Raw genomic sequence first — 26,259 nt, 5'->3', positions numbered from 1 at the left:
CCAGCCCCGGGGGGCTGTGGGTGGGGAGGGGTGGGGAGTAGGGGAGAGGGAGGGGGCAGCCAGATCGAGGAAGGCCTGGAGACTGCAGAGCCTTCTGACCTGTGTGTGTACAGAACCATCTAGGAATCTGGGGAAGTGGGGATGTACCAAGTTGTTGGGGGGCCAGGAGGGCCGGGACTCCGCAGGCTTGGCCAGGGGACAGAGCAGCAGCCTCTCCATGTCCCACAGCACCCGCCTGTCGATCCGCCAAGCCCAGGTGGACAAGCTGTATGCCGGCCTGAAGGAGCTGGCGGGCGAGAGGCGGGAGCGTCTGCAGGAGCACCTCCGGCTGTGCCAGCTGCGCCGGGAGCTGGACGACCTGGAGCAGTGGATCCAGGAGCGCGAGGTGGTGGCCGCCTCACACGAGCTGGGCCAAGACTATGAGCACGTGACTGTGAGTGTGGGGAGGACGGTGGCCACACGTGGGCTTCCAGGGGGAGGACTAGCGCCTCCTCCTCGGTGGAGCACCAAGGGGCAGGGTCGCAAGACCAGTGCAGACACTATTCGTTGAGTTTAGAGGTATTTTGTTGAAAGAATTGTGCAGAAAGGAGGAGGCGGGACTGCACATAGACGTGGGCAAAAGGAGAGTGACCAGTCACTCTTTTCTGACAGAACTCAGCAGTATAGGGGGCGTGAGGTTCCTCTCCGTGGTTTTGGGGGGGGCGGTTTGGACCCTCACTGGTGCAGAAACATAGACCGTACTTAGGGTATCCTTGTCGGAAGACTAAAGGTTCCAAGCACCCCTTTACTGGGAGCTGGAGGTTGCAGGGTCAGTGGGTACCAGTTGCTTTTGCTCATCAGCTTGGCCCTGCTGAAGTGGCCCAGGAAGAAAAGTGGGTTCTCCGTGTGAAAGGACTTGCCCCCCACCACCCCCGAGGTAGGTACCACACGCTTCAGCCTCACAGCGTTGTCTGGGCTATGGCTTCCTCCACCAGATGCTCCGGGACAAATTCCGTGAGTTCTCACGGGACACGAGCACCATCGGCCAGGAGCGCGTGGATGGCGCCAACGCGCTGGCCAACGGGCTCATCGCCGGGGGCCACGCCGCCCGGGCCACGGTGGCCGAGTGGAAGGACAGCCTCAACGAGGCCTGGGCTGACCTGCTGGAGCTGCTGGACACGCGGGGCCAGGTGCTGGCGGCCGCACACGAGCTGCAGCGCTTCCTGCATGGGGCGCGCCAAGCCCTGGCGCGCGTGCAGCACAAGCAGCAGCAGCTTCCCGACGGAACCGGCCGGGACCTCAACGCCGCCGAGGCCCTGCAGCGCCGACACTGCGCCTTCGAGCACGACATCCAGGCCCTTAGCGCTCAGGTCTGACCCAAGCGTGGGTAGGGGCGACGGTGTCTTAGAGGACACTCGGTGGGGAATTCGGGGGAAGGACTGGAGGGTGGGCATGCCCTGCAGGGCCATGTAGGGATGCACTTAGAATGATTCCGGGGAACCATCTCTGGCCAGGGGACATCTAGCCACCGTGTCCACACCCGGAATGACAAGGCTCTTTGAGGGCCTGTGACATTTTCTTTTTTTTATATTTCTTTTTATTTTTGGTTGCACTGGGTCTTCGTTGCTGCGTGCGGGCTTTCTCTAGTTGTGCCGAATAGGGGCTGCTCTTCATTGCAGCGCACGGCATGTGGGATCTTCCCGGACCAGGGGTGGAACCCAGGTCCCCTGCATTGGCAGGTGGATTCTCAACCACCAGGGAAGTCCGGCCCCATGATATTTTCAAATGGTTCCAGGAGCTAGAAGATTCTTCCCTTTGTACTCAAATCCATCTGTTGCCCCACTCAGGCGTTAGCTCTACAAAAAATAAGCATAGATCTTTCCTCCAGCCATTTAAACCCAGGAGGCTCCTCCCACCCAAGTCCCTTCTTCAGGCTAAAAATCTTCTAGCAATCTCTGAGGTCCCCCACGTGCTGTACAGGCTTCTGAAAGCTCAACCAGCTAGTGACCCTTTTAAAGCGTTGACCCCCAGGCTAAGCCCAGGCTCCCCAGTAGGGCTCCACAGCATGTGACAGGGCTGACTCTAAGCACCAGTCCTCATCTTTCCCAGTGGCCCCCTCACCCCACCCCACTCCTCCTGCTTCCCCGCAGGAGGAAGGAGGGCAGGAGGTGGAGAGCAGAGGCCAGGACCGAGGGAGGGTGCAGCCCCTCGGAGTCTCCCGGCTCACCTTAACTTTGACCCGGGCCCCTGCAGGTCCAGCAGGTGCAGGACGATGGCCACCGGCTCCAGAAGGCCTATGCCGGCGACAAGGCCGAGGAGATCGGCCGCCACATGCAGGCAGTGGCCGAGGCCTGGGCGCAGCTTCAGGGGAGCTCTGCTGCTCGCCGCCAGCTGCTGCTGGACACCACAGACAAGTTCCGCTTCTTCAAGGCTGTCCGGGAGCTGATGCTGTGGATGGACGGGGTGAACCTGCAGATGGATGCCCAGGAGCGGCCCCGGTGAGACCCACAGTGCCTGGTGGCCTCTGGGGGCTACGTGTCCATGGCTGGAAGAGGGTGGTGGGCATCGGGTGACGCGGTCTCTGTGCCCCCAGGGACGTGTCTTCTGCAGACCTGGTCATCAAGAACCACCAAGGCATCAAGGCCGAGATTGAGGCCAGGGCCGACCGCTTCTCCTCCTGTGTCGACATGGGGCAGGGGCTGCTGGCCAGGAGCCACTACGCGGCAGAGGAGGTGGGCGAGGCCTGGGCAAAGCTGGTCACCCTCACCGGGGAGGCCTGAATGCTGGCTTCTCCTCGGAGTCTGCCTGCTCCTTCTCATTCTTTCCGTGCTGAAACCTTTCACCATCCCCTCAGGGTTGTTCAGGGATTTCCCCATTTTATTTTTCTGTCTGCCTCTTGAAATAAAAAAAAACAGCTAGTGAGGACTTACTATACAGCACATGTAATTCTGGTCAATGCTGTGTGGTGACCTGGATGGGAGGGGAATTGGGGGGAGAATGGATACATGTGTATGTATGGCTGAGTCCCTTCCCTATTCACCTGAAACTGTCACAACACTGTTCATCAGCTATACCCTGATGCAAAATAAACAGTTTAAAAAAAAAAAAGATATCATTAGTAGACCCCCAGGGGCCCTGCAAAGGCCTCACTGAGTGCTAATTTGCATCTCTGCCTCCCCAGATCTCAGAGAAGCTATCTCAGCTTCAGGCACGGCGCCAAGAGACAGCTGACAAGTGGCAGGAGAAGATGGACTGGCTGCAGCTTGGTGAGCTGCTGTAGAAAACCAGGCGAGGGCTCCAGGCCCTGGGCGAGGGGGTGTGCCTGGGGGTGGCCCGGGCACTGCCTGGCTCTGCCCTGAGCTTCTGCTCTGGGGCAGTGTCCTCGGTGTTCCTGCTCCCAAGGCTGCTGTGGCCGCAGTGCCCTGCCCTTGCCCACTCTGACTCGCCACCTCTCTGCAACCTGCCCCCCTGCAGTTTTGGAGGTGCTGGTGTTCGGGAGAGACGCAGGTGTGGCGGAGGCCTGGCTGTGTAGTCAGGAGCCGCTGGTGCGAAGTGCCGAGCTGGGCTGCACGGTCGATGAAGTTGAGAGCCTCATCAAGCGGCACGAGGCCTTCCAGAAGTCCGCGGTCGCCTGGGAGGAGCGGTTCAGCGCGCTGGAGAAGCTCACGGCGGTGAGGGCGACAGAACCCCAGGAACACCGGCCCCCTCCCTGTGCCCCAGGCCCCGCACACTCTCCTGCTTGAAGAGGACATTTCTCCTCTTCCCATTGCCCCCAGACTCTCCCAGATGCGAGCCAAAGGTACCCTGTGGTCACCTCACCTCTGGGAGCCATCGTTTTCCCTGTGTGGCGCTAAGAGACAGCATCTTCCCTATGGCTCCTCATCCCCACCTTTTTCTGGATTCTCGTCTCCATCCTTCCTGTTTTGTCAGACCAGAGCTGAGACACTTCAGTTTTCCCCAACGCCCCGGACCTTCTATGCTCTGACCTCAGAATTTCTTGGCAGCTGGAGGAACGGGAGAAGGAGCGGAAAAGAAAGAGGGAGGAAGAGGAACGGAGAAAGCTGCCCCCTCCTCCAGAACCCCCGGCCAGTCTGCCTGAAGGGCACCTGGTGGACAGCCACACAGCCCCTGCCGCGGCCCGGGACGGGTGAGAGCTGGGACGCCTGGGGGAGAAAAAAGAGGCTGGGCCAGAGCAGCCCCACCACTTAGCCTTCTCTGTCGCCCCTGCTGTTCCAGAGCGCACCCCCGCCTGCCGGCATCCTCGCAGCTGGCCAGTGTGAATGGCGTCTGCACAGATGCAGAGGGCCCCCAGGTGAGTCCCCCCGCCGGAGCACTCTGTCAGAATCTTACCCCTCCCCTTGCACGTCTGCTTACAGCGTCTTGTCCTTGCAGCCCCTGCTGGAACAGCAGAGACTTGAGCAGGGCAGCCTCCCAGAAGGGCCTGTGAGTTACTCCTGGGCATGTGGGTGTTGATAACTAGGAGATAAGGGACACAAAGGGGGTGTGAGCCGGGAGGTGGGAACACTGGGGTCAGGAGAGGGCAGAGACTCAAAGGAAACGTGGGAGTGGGAAGACCCGCTCCTGGACTTCAAGCTTCACACCCTTCAAGCCAGATGTCTCCCGTCTCACCTTTTGTGACACACGCACCACTGTCTTCACAGGGGTCCGGTGTTGGGGACGAGGCCAACGGGCCACGGGGAGAGAAGCAGGCCCGGACACGAGGCCCAACCCCACCAGTAATGCCCCAGAGCAGGTCATCTGAGTCCGCCCGGGTCGCCACCTTGCCCACTCGAGGCCCGGAGCTCTCCGCCCAGGAACAGATGGAGGGGCTGCTGTGCCGCAAACAGGAGATGGAGGCCTTTGGCAAGAAGGCCGCCAACAGGTACTGGGTCTGGCCACAAGGCACGGAGACCCCTCCGGCTCCTGGTTTTGGACAGGCTTACCCAGAACCTCTTCCTAGACTGGGGGAAGGGGTAGGACTCAGGAGCAGGGTGGGGCCTCGGTGGGGGCTGGAGGGCCGGGAAACTATAAACAAGATGGGCCTAAGGTGGCACTAGTGTTAAAGAACCCGCCTGCCAATGCAAGAGACATGAGAGGTGGATTCAATCCCTGGGTCAGGAAGATCCCCTGGAGGAGGGCATGGCAACCCACTCCAGTATTCTTGCCTGGAGAATCCCCTTGGATAGAGGAGCCTGGTGGGCTACAGTCCATAGGGTTGCAAAGAGTCGGACACGACTGAAGCGACTTAGCAATGACAGGAGTGGCCCTGGGAGTCCTGGGACCATCAGGCTGTTCCCAGGGTGGCTGGCCCCTCACAGGCCGGTCAGGCACCGGCGTCTCCTCCTCACCCGCACCACGTTACCCCTCCCCCAGGTCGTGGCAGAACGTGTACTGTGTCCTGCGGCGCGGGAGCCTTGGCTTTTACAAGGATGCAAAGGCAGCCAGTGCAGGAGTGCCGTACCACGGAGAAGTGCCTGTCAGCCTGGCCAGGGCCCAGGGCAGCGTGGCCTTTGATTATCGAAAGCGCAAGCATGTCTTCAAGCTGGGGTAGGAAGGGACCGGAGAGAGGCGTGATACAGACGCGAGGGCACGGGGCCAGGCATTTGGGGACAAAAACATCGACGAGGGAGAGGCGGGGACTCTGGCTGTGCTCACGCTCAGGGTAGCGGGAGCACCGCGGCACAGACCTGTCAAGCCGAGCACTTATCCTGCAGGGGAGAGTTGTCGTCAGGATGAGGGCACTCCCCTGTCTCCGGGCCCGCCCCTGCCTGCCCGCCGGCTGCCAAAGCAGGAGGCGGGGCCTGGGGCGGAAGTGAGCGTGCCCTCGTCCTCAGCAGCCAATCAGAAAGGAGCTGCTTTGGCCCCCACCCCCGTCCTGAGAATCGGGAGAAGGTTCAGAAAGGGTCTGGAGAGCCGGCTATGAGCGCTCGGGGTCGGTTCTCCCGTCTGGTCTCTGGGCGATAAGGCGCTCTCACCAGCCCTGAGCTGGCCGGTCACAGTCTCAGCTCTGCCCTGAGTTTTCTGTCTTTCCCAACAGCTTACAAGATGGGAAGGAATATCTGTTCCAGGCCAAGGATGAGGTGAGCTGTCCCTTTCCCCCGTGTCCCCTTCCCTCCGTGCTGTCTTAGAGCCCTCCAGATGTACTCTTTATTTCCTCACCTCTCTCTCATTTTGCTTGTCTGAAGTGTCTCCTTCTTTGATATCGGACAACCCACGTTGTGCCAACTGGATGTTTGTGAAGGCCACACCAAACATGTTCCCTCCCTTGTGAAGGCCACACCAAACATGTTCCCTCCCTTAAAAGGGTCTTTTTCTCCAGAGAGATGGGACAGGCATCTCTGCCTCCTCTCTTACCCTTCCCCACTGAGCGCGAGCCACAGCCGCCAAGCTGACCAGGTGTCTTTCCGCGGCCCTTGCAGGCAGAGATGAGCTCGTGGCTGAGGGTGGTGAATGCAGCCATTGCCACCGCGTCCTCCGCCTCCGGAGAGCCTGAAGAGCCAGCGGTGCCCAGTGCCACGCGGGGCATGACCCGAGCTATGACCATGCCTCCGGTGTCACCGGCCGGGGCTGAGGCACCTGTCGTGCTTCGCAGCAAGGATGGCAGAGAACGAGAGCGAGAAAAGCGCTTCAGCTTCTTCAAGAAGAACAAGTAGTTGGGGGCGAGACTCCCAGGCCAGCTCCCTCCCTCTGTCCAGGAAACTGCCAGGGACCGTCGACAGGGGTCACCCTCTTGTCAGGACAACTGCCTGCTGCTAGGGTCTGTTGCCACGGTCAACCCATCACCAGGAACTGTCTCTGGGGACAAGTCAGTGTTCCCAAAGGCAACCCTTCTCTTCTGCTATTTAATTCTAGACTGGTGGTGGGGCCCAGGCAACCCCCAATTCCACTCCTCCCCTCTCCCCTCTTTCCCCAGCCTTATGCCTCTGTCCCCACCACGGGCACAGGCAGTGCCACACCCTCTACGAGGCCATGTGGGGAATGGCTCCCCTGCCCAGGGTCCTTCTCCCACCACAGCTAGGGCACGCCATCCAGTCCTCGCCCCTGGGGACCAGCCAGGAACCTCTCAGAGCGGAAGCAGGACCTGGGGGCTAGATTGCCAGATGACGGGTCAGAAACACCGAAGCTGCCCCTTCCTATCCTCCCTCGTCCTCTGACTCAAGCAGCCCCTCCATCTCCGGCAACTCTCGACAGCTTCCAAGTGTGAGTTGTTTGGGGCCAACCACAGCCTTGAGTCTGGCCAAGGAGGTGATTAAACAGCTCAGCTTCTCTTACTGCCTCTGGGTGTCTTTGATTTCCTGACCACAAACCTCTCTAGCTGTGCCCAAGTTCTTCCCTCTGGCCCTGATCTCCGGTGTGTGAGGTGTCCACCAGCATCCGAGCCCACCAAGAACCACATTATTCTGTGAGCCTCCCTCCCATGGTCTCATTTCCCCATGATAATAACCTCCACTTTGCTGGGTTCACCTATGTCAAGCCTCTCTTTAGCCCAGAGAAGTTCCCCATGACGTTAACAAGCAGTATTCATGTTAGAAGGCAGTGAAGGACTGTGGTGCACAACTTCCTTCACTCATGATTCTCCCAAGTGTGTTAAAAAACGGAAGGCGGGGGACTGACTTAGTGGTTCAGTGGTGAAGACGACATGTCCCCCATGCATGGGGCCTGGGTTCAATCCCTGGTCAGGGAACTAGATCCCACATGCTGCAACAAAGACTGAATATCCCACGTGTCACAACTAAGAGGAGCCAGATAAGTAAATACTAAAAAAAATGAAAGGCAGTAGAGCCCTGCCACAACCTAGTGTCAGCCACAGCTCAGCCTGACAGTGGGACGTGGAGCATACAGGCAGTGATTACTGACCCCACCTTCTGTCTCGACGGAGAGGACTCCAATAAGGGATCAGGGGAGGTCAGGTTCTCAATCCACCGACCAGCAGAACGATAGCACCCTGGGAAGCCATGAGGCACATCCTAAGTGCATAAACAAACACACAGGAGAATGTATTCTAGATCTAGTGAGTTATTAAAGCAGATGACTTTCCCCTTTGTCTCTGGCTCGGCTGCTGAAGGTTTCAGGGCAATAGTATTTGCCTCGAGAGCCTCCTATAGGAAAAGTTTTGCTCTTTCATTGTTTCCCATCCATACACAAACAACCATTTTTGGGCCTCAGAGATCTTTCCAGAAAAGCAGCCCCATCGTTAGCATAGTAGGCCAAGGGCCCTAGCTGAGCAGACCCTCCCATCAGCCATAATAAAGACAGGGTCAGGTGTGTGCAGGCCCAGAAAGTTCCCAAACATGAGCTGTAGTAGATCAGACAGCTCACAGAATAATTACCACTTTCTTTCAAGAAAAGCAGACTCAGTACTTCAAAGCAGACATGTGATAACATAATTGGAACAATCTGTCACGAGACATCAGCACTACACAGACACCTTCTTTTGTTCTCCAGGTGTAACTGTGAGATCTCCACCGTAGGAAGAGAAAGTCACACATTGTGGGGTGCTCAGGGAGTCTGGGTAGATGCACTCCTTGGTGGCAAGCCTGGGCATTGGGAGAGAAAGCAATAATTGGAGATTTTAGAAGGAAAAAAATGTGTTTTAGGGTGAGAAAACAATGGAGAAATTAGTGTTTTAACTCGTAAATAGGGCAGCCAAATGAAGCAGTCCGACATTGTACAGGATGCAGTCAGACATTGTGAGTGGAGATGTAATAAAAATATGGTTTGAGCATTCACATGGTAGCTAAAGCTACCCGAGTCCACAAATCCTTAAGGACAGGATGTGGAAGAGGATAAGCATAAAGTCAGGAAGTTAAGTCTTGTAAGGGAGACACCTTGGGAAACGAGTGGACGAAAGTTCAAGGAAGGATGAGAGACTGGGATGGAGCAGTGATGGATATGAGGCGGATTAGAGCACAAAAATACAATAATGCAGGCTCCACGAATCAATGGGGAAACAGGGACAGACAAAAATGGATTCATTATTTAGAGGAAAATGTTTGCATTCTTACCTAACCCCACTGTCAAGGGTGAACTCGAGATCTGTGCTGACCAGTGCGGCAGCCACGAGTCGCGTGCGGCCACTGAGCGTGTGAACTCTGGCGAGCCCGACCGAGGTGTGCTGTGAGTGTAAAATGCTTTCTGGATTCTGAAGACTGAAAAGGAAAAAAAGAACTTAAAATATCTCAATAATTTGTATTTGATAATACATTGCAATATTTTAGCTATATTGGATCTCAACAATATTAAAGTCAATTTTAACTGTTTCTTTTTATTTCTTAAATGTGTTTACTAGAAAATTTTGTATATGTTTCTCACATTATACTTCTATTTGGATAGCACTGTTCTAAATGGACTACAGACCTGAATGTGAAAGGTAAAAACATTAATGTTAATAGAAAAAAAATGTAGGCGAATATACTTATGACCCAAGGGGACCGAAAAGGCCATTCTGTACAAAACTTCAAAAGCACACATTTTAAGGCAAAAATTGATTGTCAGTCACATAAACAAATTAAGGGTTTCTGTTCAATGAAGAACTCCATGGACAAAATAATTTGGTGGGATGAGAGAAGATACTTGAAACTGACCTCTGGAAAAAAAAAGAAAGAAAGAAACTGACCTCTGGTGACCTCAGCCTGCAGCAGCTTGGAGTGGGGCTTGGGTTCCCAGCCAGAGACTGAGGCTGGGTCGCAGCGTTGAGAGAACCAAATCCTAGCCACTAGACCAATGGTCAGTGACAAGGGCACTGGCCCTTCAGCTTTGCAGAAAAGAATTCCCACAAAGACTGAAAGTAATGAAAAAGGTAAAGTGTTTCTATTAGAAGGAAAAGGAGTACAATACATGGCAGTAAGCGAAGAAGAACTAAAGAGACTCGCTGATGAAAGTGAAAGAGGAGAGTGGAAAAGTTGGCTTAAAACTCAATATTCAAAAAACGAAGATCATGGCATCCGGTTCCATCACTTCATGGCAAATAGATGGGGAAACAATGGTAACAGTGATAGACTTTATTTTCTTGGGCTCCAGAATCACTGCAGATGATGACTGCAGCCATAAAATTAAAAGACGCTTGCTGCTTGGAAGAAAAGCTATAACCAACCTAGACAGCATATTAAAAAGCAGAGACATTACTTTGCCAACAAAGGTCTGTCTAGTCAAAGCTATGGTTTTTCCAGTAGTCATGGATGGATGTGAGAATTGGACTATAAAGAAAGCTGAGCGCCAAAGAATTGATCCTTTTGAACTGTGGTGTTGGAGAAGACTCTTGAGAGTCCCTTGGACTGCAAGGAGATCCAACCAGTCCATCCTAAAAGAAATCAGTTCTGAATATTCATTGGAAGGACTGATGCTGAAGCTGAAACTCCAATACTTTGGCCACCTGATGCGAAGAACTGACTCATTTGAAAAGACCCTGATGCTGGGAAAGATTGAAGGTGGGAGGAGAAGAGGACGACAGAGGGTGAGATGGTTGGATGGCATCACCGGCTCGATGGGCATGAGTTTGAGTAAGTTCCATAACTCAAGTAACCCTAACTGGAGTAAATTGGTGACTGACAGGGAAGCCTGGTGTGCTACAGTCCATGGAGTTGCAAAGAATCGGACACAACTGAACAACTGAACTGACATGTCCACACAAGTGGACTCAGAGAGCATGCTGCTGAGTTGCATCCTTGTGGCAGTTTGAATTACTTTTATGGGGCATTGCTCTCAGGTTTCCTTTGGCTAGTCATTTTGATTTGCTTGGTTCACAGTTCATATTTTGTACATCTCAAGATCCTCCCATGGATGCTACTGCAAAGGCCTGTGGGTAGAGCGTCCCTTGACATCACTCCCCTTTGACCTCCAAGGAGCCTTTCTGTGCGTGTGTGGTCATAGAGGTCTCCTGACTTCGAGAATGAGAAACAAGAGGTCTGGGCAGGGCCCAGCCTTCTCCCTTAATTGTCCTACTGTTCTTGTCTTGGAGTTTCAGTCCACAGGGAATGAATCCCCTATCACTTAACTATGGAGAGATCCATCTACCTCCTGCCTCAAAACCAACAAGAGACTAATAGCTAGAATAGACAAGAAAATCCTGCAAATCAGCAACAAAAAAGAGACTGTAACCTGACAAGAAACATGGGGAAAAGATATAAACAGAAAAGTTACAGAAGCGTAAACCTCCCAAACTTAAGAGAAACAAGAGATGTTTAGAATCATTAGTAATAAGAGAAATGCAAATTAAAGCAACAATAATATACCATTTTATACCTGGCAAAAATTAGAAAACTGGATAATGTCAAACACTGGCAGAGACACTGAGATGCAGGATCCCTGGGGTGGGAGGTAGACTGGCTTCCAGAGGGCAGCCTGACACGACTTGGTCAAGTTAGTTCTGAGACAGTCCTGGGGTCTGGGACCTTTTGCTGCAGTGCTACAGTGCTTGTGCCTGGACACAGCTCTCCTCAGATGACACTAAAAATAACTGCATGCATGTGCAATTTGGGCAAATTCTGGATCAAAAAGATACAAAGAGACCAAAAAATCCAACTGCCACTTTTGAGGTGCCTGAAGCAAAAAGCAAAAGCAGGATACTGCCCATGCTCCCTACGCTCACCACCACCCAAGGAGGGGGCAAAACACCTAAGCCATCCCTCCAACCCAACCCCTGGACACACCCCTACCCTCACCCCATATAAAGAACAAGCTTGCGCCCCCTTGGGGAGCGAGCCAGCAAGGGGACCTGTTTGTTTTCACATCCCCCCTGCTGCAACAGGGACCCTAGTAAAGTCTTGCCCGAATTTTTTGTCTGGCCTCTAATCAATTAATATTGACTGGAGAAAGCCAAGAACCCTGGTTGGTAACAGTTTAATGTATACCCTATGACTCAGCAACCCAGAAATTCCATCCCAGTCCTAACTCCCCTCGAATTTTCACACCAATTGATTAGGGTACACATAATTAACACAGGATGTCAACTGCAAGCTTATTTATAACAATAAGGAGTTAGAGCAACCTGAGTGTCCGATGCTGGGAGACAGATAAAATGTGCTGGCTGCACAGCGTGGAGTATTGCTCAGTAGTTAGAGACCACACAATAGCACAGGGCTTCCCTGGCGGCTCAGCAGTAAAGGATCTGCCTGCCAATGAAGGAGATGTGGGTCTGATCCCTCGGTTGGGAAGATCCCCTTGGAGAAGAAAGTGGTAACCTGCTCCAGTATTCTTGCCTGGAAAATCCCACGTCCAGAGGAGCTTGGCGGGCTACAGTCCATGTGGTTGCAAAAGAGTCAGACACATGACTTACTGAGTAAACAACAAGAACAACATAGTGCTTAGTGAAAAAAGTAAGAAACAATGAGCTAAACAACACAATTTACGTAAGCATTTGCATAAATTAATTTACCCAAATAAAATTTCCCCAAATGAAGAATGGGCGGACTTTGTTTAGATCCACATTAGGAGAAACCAGATGTAAAAACAGATACTTGGGACAATCCAGTGGAAATTTAAATATATATATCAGATGATATCAGCATAGCATAGAGATGATTTTTTAGAGGCAGTTAGTGAAAACCTTATAGATGAAACGACATTGTGACTGGAATTTGCTTAAAAAAAAACTCCAGCCCACTTGCCCCCAACACACACACACACACGAAGCAAAGGGGCTACATGAAATAAGATGAGCAAATGTTGATAATGGTCAAAGCTGAGTAAGGGGCCCAGAAGATTTCATAATATTCTCTATTTGTGCCTTTTCGAAAATGTCCACAATGAAACATTTTTTGTAATGGAAAAAGCAAATGTGCATTAAAAAGACACGTCTTACAGAAAGCAAACTTACGGTTACCAAAGAGGAAGGTAGGGGAGGGAAAATTAGGAGTTTGGGAATAGCAGATGCAAACCACTATCTATAAAATAGACAGACAACAAGGTTCTAAGGTATAGCACAGGTGACTATATTCAATATCTTGTAGGGACTTTCCTGGAGAAGGCAATGGCACCCCACTCCAGTACTCTTGCCTGGAAAATCCCATGGACAGGGGAGCCTGGTAGGCTGCAGTCCATGAGGTCGCTTGGAGTCAGACACGACTGAGCAACTTCACTTTCACTTTTCACTTTCATGCATTGGAGAAGGAAATGGCAACCCACTCCAGTGTTCTTGTCTGGAGAATCCCAGGGACGGGGGAGCCTGGTGGGCTGCCGTCTATGGGGTCACACAGAGTCGGACATGACTGAAGTGACTTAGCAGCAGCAGCAGCAGGGACTTTCCTGGATGGTCCAGTGATTAAGATTCTGAGCTTCCAATGAGAGGGCCTGGGTTCCATTCCTGGTCAGGGAACTAGATTCAACATGCTGCAACTAAACGTTTCCATGCCCCAACTAAAAAGATCCTTCATGCCAAAACTGAGAAATAAATAGCTTGTAACCTATGATGGAAAAGAATATGAAAAAAAAATATATATATATATAACTGAATCACTTTGTACACCAGAAACTAACATGACATGGTAAATATACTTCATTTTTTAAGAAAATATATCTTGCAAGAACACAAAATAATACATTCTAAATTCATTTAACGGTTGCCTATGAGGGTTTCCCTTGTGGCTCAGCTGTAAAGAATCTGCCTGCAATGTGGAAGACCTGGATTCGATCCCTGGGTTGGGAAGATCCCCTGAAGAAGGGAACGGCTACCCACTTCAGTATTCTGGCCTGGAGAATTCCATGGACTGTATAATCCATGGGACTGCAAAGAGTCGGACACAACGGAGCGACTTTCACTTTCAGAAAATGAGGGAAAGGGAAGGGGAGGTAAAAGGGAATAGATAAGAATAGGGAAGTAGATGGGGGAGAAGATGGAATGATATGGTCAGAGCTATGAGGAGAAACAGTATAAAAACACAGGAGAAAAGGATGGTGAACAAACAAAAAATTTTAGAGGGGTGCAAGCTGTTAAAAGGATATTAGTTTTGGTAACCTCAGAAAACTTGGGGAATTGGAGAGGAAGACAGAACCCAAAACACAGGCATGAAGGTGGGCAACAGCAGGTTCACAGTTTGCAAAAATCCATCCTGAAACACTGGGAAGAAACCCAAGTTAGAAAACATTAATAGCAAGGATGAGTAAAAACTATTTCAGAAATGGGCAAAGGGGTCCCTCGCTGGTGTCTCAAAAGTCTGACTATAGAGAGAACCTGGAAATGACCAAGAGAAAAAGGGAAGGGGAGGGTTAAGTAGAAATAGTGGGAGGTAAGCATGAGTATTATCAGAATTGGAAGGACAGTGCCTCTGCTGACATTGGTGGAAAACAAAGAATTCAGTCAAAGAAATGTAACCGAGTAGCTTGAGAGAGAGGACACCGTGCAGAGTTTGTGCCTGATAGTATCAGAAAAGATACCAAGGAGGAATGATGATGGACAAACATCCTGGCATGCTCTACTTGGAGATAAGCTAAGTCCATCAATCTCCAGAAACGTCTATTCTTTGTCCAAAGGTGACAGTGAGTAATCCCCCTTAGTAACTTCATTTTTTGCCAGCAGGAGGTGCCCTTGGACCACAGTTGAATTCTGAAAGCTGGAAAATGCCCTGGTCAGTTGCCTTGTCCTCCAGCAGCTTGGTCTGGAGGTGGAGACCCTGGCCTGTCCCCAAAACAAGAAACCTCTCTGGTCCTCTATACCAAGCATTCGTCGGTGTGCTCACCACGAATCAGGAACTGTTAAGGATACGTAATTAGAGCTTAATTCTCCTGCCAGGGAGAGAAAACCTTCGTGTTTTGTGTATGTGTGACAAACAAAACCCAACTGATTTGAGTGTAGCCTGGATAGAATGCCTCTACGAGCTATCTCAGCTCTGCCATCTTCGGTTCTGTTTCCTCACCAGTGAAGTACGTTTTCAATTAAAAATTTTTGAATTATGTTTTAAAGCTATACCAAAAAAAAAAAAAAAAGGTCAGGTTTTGACCTGAAATGTGATGCCCCTGTATTCCTAAAATGTTGTCCCAAGCTACCATAGAGGTTGGCCGATCGCTAAGAAAACCCTCTTTTAGGGGACTCAATGAGATAACCCTTTGTCATCTGCAGCGGCCGTGCTTCCCCACCTCCGCCCCCCGACACGGTCCAATAGCACGATCCATTGTGAATAGATCCATTGTGATCCATTGTGACTCCGGGCTTCTGATTTCACCATGGCAGTGGTTGCGCCCAGAGCCTTCTGACGCGTGAGCGCCGACCCCCACCCACACCACCGTCCAAGGTGTTGATTGGCTAGCCGGGCCAGGGGGCGGGCTGACCTCCGCTCCGCCGCGCCGACGACAGTGGGCCCCGCCCCCTATCGGGGCGACTGGGAGCCGAGCCCGGGGCAGCCATTTGTACGCGGCCGCGGGATTGGTCGCCTGGCTCCCGCGAGGGTGAGGAGGGGGTGGGCAGTGCGCACTCGCGCGTGCGTCAGGTGGCGCGCGAGAAAGGCCCGGTCGCGCCGAGGTTTGAGCGGCCGTCGCCATTTTGTAGGGTTCTCTCTGACGCGGGAGCCGCCGCCAGCGCTGCTGCCACCCGGAGGTGCGCAAGGTTCTTGTGGGTGTGTGGGGAGCCTGAGAGCCGGGCCGGCCCGGCCTTTGGCGGACGGGAAGGGCCCAGGGTTTGGGTTTTCTCTCTTGGTGCGGGAGGCCCGGCGAAGACAACGGGAGGAGGCGGGGCCGGGTCTCCGGAGGGGGCGGGGCAGGGGTCGAGTCGAGTCTTTGTTGGGGAGAAGGCACGGGAGTTGGATCGCCGGCGCGGGGGTGGGGGTTCCTAGTTGGGACAAAGGGGGCCTTTTTATTCTTAAAAGTATTTTGAACGGTGATGCCTGCCGGAAGAGAGGTACACAGATTTCCCTCCAAAACCTTGTTACCAGGGACAGTTAGATGTATGCCTCTTCCCCCGCATTTGGATTCTTCTCTTACCTGCCCCAAACAGGAGTATTTCAAGCTAACCCTGTTACTTAAAATGCGCCTTATTTCACGAGGGACTATGCAATGCATGCTGACAACCGACCCGTTCGCGTGTTACACACAGCTCACACCACTCCTTAAGAGCTAACCTTTCTCCCGCTACTGAAAAAAGAGGGAACGTCTATGTGAGCATCTTGAAGGTGCCAAGAACTTGGGAGGATTAAGCCAAAATGCAGTGCATTGAAACTTTTGCCTCTAACTTCTGAAAAATCTCCTTTCTTCTCTTTCAGGCTCTTGTCAGGATGGTGAAGCTGTTCATCGGAAACCTGCCTCGGGAGGCCACAGAGCAGGAGATCCGCTCACTCTTCGAGCAGTATGGGAAGGTGCTGGAATGTGACATCATTAAGAACTACGGCTTTGTGCACATAGAGGACAAGACGGCGGCCGAGGATGCCATCCGCAACCTGCACCACTACAAGCTGCACGGGGTGAACATCAACGTGGAAGCCAGCAAGAATAAGAGCAAAGCTTCAACCAAGTTGCATGTAGGCAACATCAGTCCTACTTGTACCAACCAAGAGCTCCGGGCCAAGTTTGAGGAGTACGGTCCCGTCATCGAATGTGACATCGTGAAAGATTATGCCTTTGTACACATGGAGCGGGCTGAGGATGCAGTGGAGGCCATCAGGGGCCTTGACAACACAGAGTTTCAAGGTGAACTGCTCTGGGGCCTGGGTGGCAAAACCGAGTGGGGTCTAGGTCTAGACAGAGGCAAGAACACAGGACCATGGGGCTGGCTGGGTGGTGTCTTCCATTCTACTTTAGCTGGAAATAGTAGAACGATTGTATGTTTACCATGCTTAAACACAACTTAACTCTTGGAGAAGCAAACACTTCTCCTTTTCAGATTTGCCAAGATGTTTCTCAATGTAGAATCACAAACGGTAGGTCATTTTTTCCTGCAAGCGTCATTCATTTGGGTGCTGTTGGAAGTTTAATCTGCAACTGGGAGAAGAGGATAAAGGTCTGTGGCTTGCTTCTTTTGTTATGATGAGGAAGCCTTATATATTTGAGAGTTTAAATGCACAGGGCTTAAATTCCTTACTGCCCTGGGCAATGGGCCGTGGTGGGGGAAGAAAAGACATCTTTAAGAATCTCTGTATTATAAATCTGGGTGGTGAATCTGATTTTGGGGGGTTATCTTTTGAGTACTCAAATTTGTTCAGTATGTGATGAACTATACAAGCAGAGCCAAAAACCGTGCTGTGTATTCTGCTCCACATACTATTATTTAATCCTAAAGAGAAAAAAACGACATTTCTAAAAATGTTAGGTTGACTGGGAATTACGGTTCTGCTTCTGAGGAGATTCCGATTAGAGTGATATACTGAATTATTTATATCATTAATAAAAGTACGTACGTTGTCATTAGTACTACAAGAGGTTGCAGATTCTCTGGAACTGTGCTGATATGGTAGCCACTAGCCCCGTGTGGCTATTAAATTGAAATTAAATAAATTTTAAAGTTCAGTTTCTCAGTTGTGCTGCACACATTTCAAGCACTCAGAAGTCATCCAGGCTAGTGGTGACTGTATCAGTGCAGATACAGAACATTTACATCATCACAGGAAGTTCTCTTGTACAGCACTGTTCTACAAGCTTTTTGTTGATAGTGTCATCTTAGACCACATGTTTACATCCACTTTTCAGGTTTATAAATTAAGATAATTTTTTTCTCTGAGTGCCATTAAAAGGGTTGTAAAGACGTACTAAAGGGTCCTCTACTAAACCTAGGAAACAGAAAAGAAATGGAGAAGAGGAAGAGTTGACCAGAAAAGGGTAAGAAAGTTTGCAGATAGTAGAGATTGCAAATAGTGCATCAGATATTTCTGGCTTCAGCCAGTGGTGTCCTGACTTTTAGTTGCTCTTTAAGCACAGGGCAAAACTTGTAGATACTTGGCTACCATTTACTCGTCACGTGATCTTGGACAAGTGTTTTAACCTCTCTGTGCTTCATCTCCCTGCTTGTAAAATAGAGGCATAGTGGCCCTGCTGTGCCTCCCTCCCAGGACGGTAGTGAGGCTAGAGTGAGGTGATAGATGTGGGAGTGCTTTGGCAGTGAAAGCACTGTGTGATCAAAGGTGAGTGGTGTTTGCAACAACAAATGTGTCTGTGATGGCTAGAAACTTCTTTAAAATGTAATGCCTTTCCTCATTTATATTTGGTTTTCTTTTATTATTTTGGAAAGCTGTTGCGCTTCAGATAACCTTTAAAAAATACCCTGAATTATTCTCATTGGATGAAGGAGGGCATCATGAATGGACAGTGTTGGAGGAAATGGGAGTTCTCTCTTGATAGGTAACAAGCAAAATGTGAAAGAATGCAGCTAAAGTCTGGTACAAACTGCAGCAATGTTCTAGTATAATACTGCTTGTCTTTACCTTTTTAATATGCAATTGAGTAAAAGGATGGGATCAGAAAATACGTATATGGATGTCAGTTAATTGAGAGGGGGGTTGGCTTGAAAGAAATAGTTTTAATACAGTGGGTTTCGCTCAGGATGTAATAACACAATGATCCATGAAATTTTTTTAAACGTCATTATTGGGGGGAAAAGGATCTTTTATTTGGTTTTCATGTTCTTAGCCTGGGCCCTCTGGAGAAAGCCCTCAACTTTTCGTTATGTTTTACATATAGACATTTTTATAACCAGCTCTGTTTTTTTTCCAGATGACAAGAGAAAGTTTAGCATTGGATAGTAAGTTGCAGTCTTACAGAAAATACAATCTAGATATCAACTGGTCACATTTTTTTCATAAAGCCTTTTTATTCATCTCCTAATAAAGGGGACCTCTTAGGAATGCCACTTTGCTCATCTTTTGAACCTTTATATGTTAATGGCTGCTACTGAGGCTTTCTGACTGTATGACTAACAAAAGAAAGCAGCAGAATCTGAGTTTACCTGAGTCTCTGAGGATCTGTTTCCTCCCCATAAACAGCAGTGAACTGAACCGCTACTGACTTAGCAAGCAGTTTGCATTGAAAGACCCTGAAGAAGCTATTCCCAAGTAATAACTCAGGCAGCTGAACTGGGAATGTTATATGAGTTTATGTGTTTTGTTTTTCACCAATATGTAAACAAACATTAAATTGGAGTACAGTTGTATATCAAGCTATATCCCTAATCTCTGGGTCCTGTTACTTGGCAGGAGCTCAGCAGTGAGGACCTCAGGTTGCCCACCTCTTTCTTTCAAAAGAAAACACTTGTGGGAGGTGGAGGCTGGTTTTCTGGGAAATGTTGGCAACATACCTCAGTAATTTTTTGGAGATTTCAGAAATTTTTTAAGCTTTTGGCTTCTCCAAGTGTAGTAGAGTAGTAGGATTTAATCTTCCAGTTTTCTTTGCATTGGTTCCTTAAAGTAATAGAGAAGCACAGTATATTTCAATTACCATAAGAATTTTAGGAGATTTAAACGCCTGGTTACAACCTTTAGAAAGATTATGTGAAAAAAACATACCACTTCTGTGATATCTAGATCTTTTAGTTCTAGATTTAAAAAGTTGTTTACCTGACTGCTTTTTTACAGTTACTACAGATGTTTATAAACTTCTGAGTTCCACTCTAAAAGCAGTGGTGGAGATTGTATGTAGTAATAGAAACATCAAGGGGAAAAAAGTTACTGGGTTTTGTTTCTCAAAAAAAAATGGACCCATAATCTGTAAAGGATTAAGTTACATATTTTCCTTGAAAATGTACTTGTAGGCCTCTGGACTGGCTGCTGTTTAGATTGGCATGGTTACACTGACTTCAGAGTTGAAACACTGTTTGTGTTAATGTCACCATGCATGTTTGAAAGCCAAGTAGCTTGTAATCCCTCCAGTCCAAATTATAGGGAATTCTACATTTGGGATATAAATTGGGGCAAAAATCCGTGTGTTTCTGTTCTAAGCACAGTTAGCATTTGTCCTGTAATAAACTCTAAGAATGGGTAAGAATGGGAGTATCTGTATCTCTGAAAATAACGGGATGGCTCAGTGCTGCTTTCATGTTAAATTGCTGTCTGGTATCTGTTGACACTATCAGTGTTGATGGTGGATGCTGCCTCTCTACTTACAGCTGGAAGTAAAAACCTTGAGCTCCTTTGTTTCTGCTAAAGAAAGGGTTTTAAGTTTGAGGCAGCAGCTACTAGAAACTGGGGTGGTAGGAATGTTGGACGTTGGGCAGAAGTGAGTTTGACTAAAGTGATATTACTGCACTAACCCGCTCCCCTCTCAGGGTCAGTGCATGGCGCTGTTCTGGCTGCCGTCCTGAATCGGGCTGTTTCCAACAGGATGGTGGAGCACGAGGCCTCCTACCGCATAGCTGCATCCAGAACAAGGTCTGTTATAGAGAGAGCAACTTGCTGATCGCGGAGGGGGGATTTGTCCTGAGCAGCCCTTTAGAGTGATGCAAAGCCCCAGTTCTCTGCAACTGTACTGGCTGCTTTTGGCTATAATCTATAAAGCATTGACTTGATCTCCAAAGTCTTAGGCAGTTTGGCACCAGATGCTGCCAAGAATATGCCTTTTCTCAAACTGCTTTTAAAGACCTTGGATGCTTTCACTAGCAAGGCTCCCTGGGCTTGGTTGTACATAAGCCCCGGGCAGAGATTGTTTCTTGTCTTCGCTGTTCCTCGTGCTGGTCATTTCCTGCAAGTATGGATGTGGCTTGTTTGTACGGGTGCCCTGAAGCCTTTAGGCCAGTGCTGCATTTTTCTAACAAGTAGACAATTCCCTGTCAAGAATTGTTTACAGGTTTATGTAGTTTACTGCATAACAGGATGAAATGCCAGTCATTCCATTATATGAAAACACACTGTCCCTAAGAAACCAGTACTGCTTCAAGAACCATTTCTTGCTGTTGAGAGACTTAGGTCAGGTAGTTTTCTTTTCCACAGCAGGCGTGGATTCACCTTTGCTTAAAAAAAAAATTGTGGGGGTGGGGTTGAAGTCTGGAAGCTCTTATAACTAACTCTTAAGGGGTCCTGGAGTTGAAGCAGATGGTGCGCCAGGTATGATTTGTGTGCCCAACATAGCCTTCTGGTGACACTTGCAAAAACGGCTGGAAGAAACAAGATGGACAGCACGTGCTGTGGCTTTTTAAGCTACAGTACATGCTAAGGCCCTGAGTAAATCAGTGAGAGGTTGGTAAGATGCTTTACTATGCAGAGCATAACTGAGGTGTTACTGGATATTTGATTTGGAAAAATTGTCAGGTTTTGCTAATAGTATTGAAAAGTGGAAACTTTTGAAAAGTGGAAACTCGATTTCTGTGTTGGGGAGAAGAAGGTCGTGGAGACGGAAGTAGGAGGGAATCCCGGTCTACTGTGTAAGTAGAAAGTATTGACTGGTTTCTGAGGATTCAGATTTTCTAAGTCTCATCTGTTAAAACTTCAGCTGCTTTTTTGGAGGGGATTGTTGAAATAGGGTTGTAGGAGTGTGTGTTTGTATGTTTGTGTGTCTTTTGCCAACTAGTTGATTTGGGGAAGACATAGAAGGTTAATGAGTTATAATAAATCTTCTTACATCTATTTCCTAAAGGCAAACGAATGCACGTGCAGTTGTCCACCAGCCGGCTTCGGACTGCCCCTGGGATGGGAGACCAGAGTGGCTGCTATCGGTGTGGGAAAGAGGGCCACTGGTCCAAAGAGTGTCCAGTAGATCGTTCAGGCCGCGTGGCGGACTTTACTGAGCAGTATAATGAACAGTATGGAGCGGTGCGCACACCTTATACCATGGGCTACGGGGAATCCATGTATTACAACGACGCATATGGAGCACTTGACTACTATAAGCGTTACCGAGTCCGCTCTTACGAGGCAGTGGCAGCAGCAGCAGCAGCTTCCGCGTACAACTATGCAGAGCAGAGCATGTCCCATCTGCCTCAAGTCCAGAACACGGCTGTGACCAGTCACCTCAGCTCCACTTCCGTGGACCCCTACGACAGACACCTGTTGCCAAACTCGGGCGCTGCTGCCACCTCAGCTGCTATGGCTGCTGCCGCTGCCACCACCTCCTCCTATTACGGAAGGGACAGGAGCCCCCTGCGTCGTGGTGCAGCCGTGCTCCCCACAGTCGGAGAGGGCTACGGTTATGGGGCAGAGAGTGAGCTGTCTCAGGCTTCAGCAGCTGCACGGAATTCTCTGTATGACATGGCCCGGTATGAACGGGAGCAGTATGTGGACCGAGCACGGTACTCAGCCTTTTAAAAACTGGAGGTGAGAGTGGGGTGGGTGTGGTTAAGAGATTCCATTGAGTTCCTCAGAAAGGAGACCTTGCCACATAGAGGAGGCTAAAGCCACCTGTTTGCTGTCAGGACACTATCCAAAAGGTAGTCACTGCATTTTAATCTTAAATATTTCTCTAGGCCAGAGCTTCATTTGACCTGTTGAGGTCTTCGTTTACAACTCCAACCAACTTGTCCATCCTGGGAAAACAACAACTCAGTTTATTAGTCAGGATATTGTTCTTTAATCAAGTATAAGCAGATCTGGGTTACAAGAAACATAGTTGAAGAGAACTAACACTTGTTGAGCACTCTCTTTGTACATACATTTAATGATACAGCGAGGTTTTAAGATATTTTCTCTTTTACGGAGAAAGGAACCTAAGGCTTAGAGAGGTTAAGTACTTTGTCTAATGTCATCTGGTGATTGAGAGTTCCAGAATTCAGGTAGCACTCGGGCCTACCTGAGTCCAAAACTACTTTCTCTTCCCACCACAAAAGTCACTGTGATGTACAGTGAAGAGTGCAGGTTCAGAAGTTAATAATGTCACCAGTGAGGATTTAAACTAACTTCAGATTTCCAATTTGCTAATAAAAATATTACTTAGCTCATGAGCCTTTATCAGAGAAAACTCTTCTAATATATAAGCCAAATAAAATCCTCTGAATTTTAGGCATTTAGTTCCAAGACACTTGCTGGAAAGCAATGTTTTAATGCCACTGTCTGCTCTGGATTCCGTGGAGTTCCTTCCTTATTAGTAATCCAGAGCATCTTGTTCTCCGTGGGCACTTAGCTGCATTTCTGCATGGCTTATGATGCTCCTGTCTAGAGCCTGACACTTCCCATTGCTTCCAGCAAATTTTGGGGTTTTTTTTTTGTTTGAGAACATTTAAGGAGCTAGATTAAACAGGTAATTTTCTGAAGTGTATGAAATCCCATTGATGGTAACCCTGGCAGTTTAATTTTTCCTTTTTCAGGTAATGTAAACAAAGATGTTGGAATGTTAAGGCTAGCTAGAGTATCTAGAAATTGATACCCAGTACCTTGAAATTGAGCATCAGCAGAACTGGAGGCCTAGCAGGAAAGTTAAACTGAGTTACCACCGAGTTTCCAGGGTTCTTAACATACCTCTTTGATGTATGAGTAGAAGAAAACCAAGTGACAGGAATTTTCCCTTTTACATGGTGAGAAGTAAATGTATGAACCTGTGATGTTATATCCTGTGTGACTATGATAAGACAGGGATCTGCTGTGACTACTGTGTGGCAGTGAGTGTTCATTTGCATGAAGTAGATCTTAACAACTAGTGTAGTCTGCCATTAATCTTTTACTTTTAATGCTGCTGGTCTGCCATGAAGTTAGGATATGCCTCTAAAGTAAGGTAGTGTCTTCCAGATAACTGTACCTTTCTCTCAACTATGTTCAAAGTTAAACATTAAATAGTATATATTGTGGTCTTTAAAGGGCATTACTAAGGTGTTTATGTGGTTTTTGACTGCTAGCAGTGGTTGTTCAACTAACCTCTTTTTAGTGATGACTGTTAAAGAAACTTACCTTCCAGGTATGAACCTCATATGGACTGAATAACCCTGAGTTGGTTGCAGTCCCAGGAGCCTGATGTTAATGAGGCTGCCAGGATGAAATACTCCAGAACTGTTGGGGATCCAAATTCGGGTCTCACCCTAGCAGAACTGATTCAAGAACGTCACAACTTTTGAAGTCGATTGGCACAGATCAAGACCAAGATTTGGCCCTTTGTCTGTAATAAGTAGAGGAACTTGGTGTGAGTTAACTTTTTTTTTCCCCCAGCCATTGGTGTCTGGAGTTCCCATCACCAATGGAAGAATTAGAGAATTTAGGATTTCTTCTCTTGTTTTGGTAAGGGAGATTTGGTCAATTAAAGGAACTACTGTAATTGTGACTCTAAATCTGTGACAGTATGATAATGCAGGTATGTTGGAGGATGAATGAACCACTCCTTGATACCCTTTATGATTGTCATTTCTGAAAATGTGTTTATATGAAAGATTAAAATGAGACATATTTAGAATAATGTAATTGGCCATATTTGAGACCTAGCATCTTCTGATTTTTTGGAAACCAAAAATTAAATTATGGTTCTTGATATCTGTATGCCCTGTTTCAGTGACAGTAGCCTTGTATCACAGAAGTAGTCTTACCTAAAGGATGGGTAAGAAAATGAGAAAGATATATTTATCATCAATACAGCAGTCTTCCAGACAGATTGCTTCTTGTTCTATATATATAAGTAGATTTCCTATATATAGCCGTAGTAGAAAGGTAATTACATGAGATGTAACTTTGATCCAGTCTGACTTGGTTTTGTTTTGTTCTGTTCTTTTTCCCCCTGGAATACAGGACGGGACCAGGGCCCTTGTACTCGGAGCCACGCTGCTCTCCAGGCATTGTGTAAGCCTCTTGTGTTGTGCTCTCTTTCAGGTAGGATAATTGCGGACTGAACCCTCGGGCTGCGGTCATATATGAGAACTTGCTCCGCGCGGTCCCCTTTGCCGGGATGTTTCCATTGCTTCATGTCTCAGTAAACAGAGGAGTTTGTGACCAACTATGTTTTCTTTCTTAATTTAATTCTTCTAAGTTGACTTTTCTTTCCTCCTGGCACTAGTCTCTGTAGCCTTTCTGTTCCTTGTGTTCCCAGCCTCTGAGCAGCCCTAGGTAAGGATTTTGCTGGCATCCCCTTTCTCCTGTACAGTGGAATCCCTCTTATCTTGCTTTCCTTAGGCGTTGAACCCTTCTCCCTGCCTACCTGCAACACCTCCTCTCCCTTTAAAATGACCACGTAGAGGCAAGCAACCTTTACTCTTCTCTGTTAGCTCTGGACTCTTTAACACTGAAGCTCATCTTCTGAAATTGCTAAGACCATTGGGGTTTTGGTGGTTTTGTTTGTTTTGTTTTGTTTTGTGTCTGACTTGTGATCGTGGTACAGCAGTAGCTGAAATTTAGCCTTGTTTTACTCCACTTCTCCCACTTTTTTTTTTTATATATATATTTTGACAAATAAACGTTTCTAACACTTAAGTATCTGTTTGTATTTGTATGACTTAATTTACCACAAATGTCTTCTGGTTCTTTCTCAGTTGTGCTCAAACTACAGACTTCAGTGGAAGAATAGATACCTGAAATTTACATGTAAAGGATTTAGTGAGATAAGTCCTACGGCCTCAGCACTGAGTGGAGATAAATTAGCCAGCATCTTGAGACACTAAAAAGTATGCTACACCTATTGGTCAGGCCCCTTCTCTGTAAATAACCAGAGCTGCTTTTTCCCGTTTATACACCAGCAAACCCAGGTTGGTAGTGATAGAAGTCAGCCCCACAGAGAGGGGGCTGTGTCAGGAAAAGGTTGAGTCAGAACAAGGACCTGTCATATTGACTCAGTTTGACTTCACAGTATATGTTCATTTACATTCACAATTTAAACTAGAATTAGACTTTGGCTAAAATGAATAAAATAGTTATGATGATGTGGGGATATGTCAGTATTTTGAGCAGAAAAGCAACTAGGGTATTCATAAGTGGCAGTGATAATCTTGTGCAATAAAATGTGTCCTCTAGAAAAATTTTAAAAAGATTTATGGACATGATATTTAGTTATCATTTAGGTCCTCATAAAACAAATTTAATGATGGACTCTACTTAAACTTTATTGTATCCTATATTACATGGTGATGTAAATTCTGTGAACCTTTAAAAACTGCATTTTCCCCACATATTTTGTACTTAAAATATATCTGTCTGACATAAGTGAAGCAAAATTTCTCCCTGATTTTGGGGGGTAGTATACAACAATATAGAGAGGTTCCCTGCTCCATGCACACACTCCCAACTAGAGCTGATATACGCAAAGCCCACATTAGCCCCAGTATTCCCCAAGGAGGCAGAATTGTCCTAGTCGGTTTTTTGTTTTTTTAAGGGCAGAGACACAGATTTCATTGTGAGTGATCTGCAAGGCATCATGCAGAGCAAATAAATATGTACAGATTTTGTTAGCCTCACTAAAATCTCTGGTCCTGCTCTGTGCTAAGTTAATGTTGCATTTGTAAAAAATATTAATTTGACTGTGTTGGGTCTTAGTTGT

The 26,259-nt window shown here is 48.2% G+C and overlaps 3 protein-coding genes across 16 annotated transcripts in view; 2 read left to right on the top strand and 1 right to left on the bottom strand.

The window, feature by feature from the left end:
- The window catches only part of SPTBN2 (spectrin beta, non-erythrocytic 2), a 39,735-nt gene extending 32,488 nt beyond the window's left edge, over nucleotides 1-7,247 (top strand). For all 3 annotated transcript variants that reach the window (XM_070457681.1, XM_020906538.2, XM_020906537.2), the window contains 13 exons: nucleotides 229-433; nucleotides 975-1,349; nucleotides 2,233-2,477; nucleotides 2,573-2,711; nucleotides 3,161-3,245; nucleotides 3,454-3,650; nucleotides 3,984-4,126; nucleotides 4,216-4,291; nucleotides 4,372-4,422; nucleotides 4,641-4,861; nucleotides 5,353-5,526; nucleotides 6,017-6,059; nucleotides 6,399-7,247. In XM_070457681.1, coding sequence (XP_070313782.1) covers nucleotides 229-433; nucleotides 975-1,349; nucleotides 2,233-2,477; nucleotides 2,573-2,711; nucleotides 3,161-3,245; nucleotides 3,454-3,650; nucleotides 3,984-4,126; nucleotides 4,216-4,291; nucleotides 4,372-4,422; nucleotides 4,641-4,861; nucleotides 5,353-5,526; nucleotides 6,017-6,059; nucleotides 6,399-6,632 — 2,188 coding nt within the window. In that variant the 3' untranslated portion in view covers nucleotides 6,633-7,247. The remainder of the gene's footprint in view (nucleotides 1-228; nucleotides 434-974; nucleotides 1,350-2,232; nucleotides 2,478-2,572; nucleotides 2,712-3,160; nucleotides 3,246-3,453; nucleotides 3,651-3,983; nucleotides 4,127-4,215; nucleotides 4,292-4,371; nucleotides 4,423-4,640; nucleotides 4,862-5,352; nucleotides 5,527-6,016; nucleotides 6,060-6,398) is intronic.
- LOC110145984 (RNA-binding protein 4) overlaps nucleotides 1,549-26,259 on the bottom strand; it is a 62,684-nt gene continuing 37,973 nt past the window's right edge. For 2 of the 3 annotated variants that reach the window (XM_070457683.1, XM_070457682.1), the window contains 2 exons: nucleotides 8,985-9,128; nucleotides 8,313-8,516 (listed from right to left, as the gene is read on the bottom strand). In XM_070457683.1, the coding sequence (XP_070313784.1) occupies nucleotides 8,479-8,516; nucleotides 8,985-9,128 (182 nt within the window). In that variant the 3' untranslated portion in view covers nucleotides 8,313-8,478. Of the gene's footprint in view, nucleotides 1,836-2,206; nucleotides 3,984-4,329; nucleotides 4,456-4,608; nucleotides 7,947-8,312; nucleotides 8,517-8,984; nucleotides 9,129-26,259 lie in introns of those variants that run through there. The other variant, XR_011484415.1, reaches the window with a different exon arrangement.
- On the top strand, nucleotides 15,276-25,199 carry LOC110145988 (RNA-binding protein 4B). 10 transcript variants are annotated; one of them, XR_002316379.2, is made up of 5 exons: nucleotides 15,783-15,805; nucleotides 16,167-16,590; nucleotides 21,457-22,133; nucleotides 23,704-23,925; nucleotides 24,603-25,199. XR_002316379.2 is itself a non-coding variant. In XM_020906568.2 (4 exons), exons 2-3 carry the CDS (start codon nucleotides 16,179-16,181, stop codon nucleotides 22,122-22,124), a joined length of 1,080 nt encoding a protein of 359 aa, XP_020762227.1. In that variant the 5' UTR covers nucleotides 15,276-15,357; nucleotides 16,167-16,178; the 3' UTR covers nucleotides 22,125-22,133; nucleotides 23,704-25,199. The 10 variants fall into 10 exon arrangements, 8 of the variants coding, with proteins under 8 accessions (XP_020762227.1, XP_020762225.1, XP_070313786.1 ...); XR_002316378.2 differs by having other exon boundaries at nucleotides 24,522-25,199; XM_020906568.2 differs by lacking the exon at nucleotides 15,783-15,805 and adding an exon at nucleotides 15,276-15,357 and having other exon boundaries at nucleotides 23,704-25,199.

Source organism: Odocoileus virginianus, chromosome 28 (genome assembly GCF_023699985.2).
Source record: "Odocoileus virginianus isolate 20LAN1187 ecotype Illinois chromosome 28, Ovbor_1.2, whole genome shotgun sequence".
In the NCBI taxonomy this organism is placed as follows: domain Eukaryota; kingdom Metazoa; phylum Chordata; class Mammalia; order Artiodactyla; family Cervidae; genus Odocoileus; species Odocoileus virginianus.
This window is presented reverse-complemented; position numbering and strand designations above follow the sequence as displayed.

Coding starts and splice junctions, on each gene's coding strand:
- LOC110145988 (XM_020906564.2), top strand. Junction 16,591..21,456: donor TGACAACACAGAGTTTCAAG/GTGAACTGCTCT, acceptor TATTTCCTAAAG/GCAAACGAATGCACGTGCAG.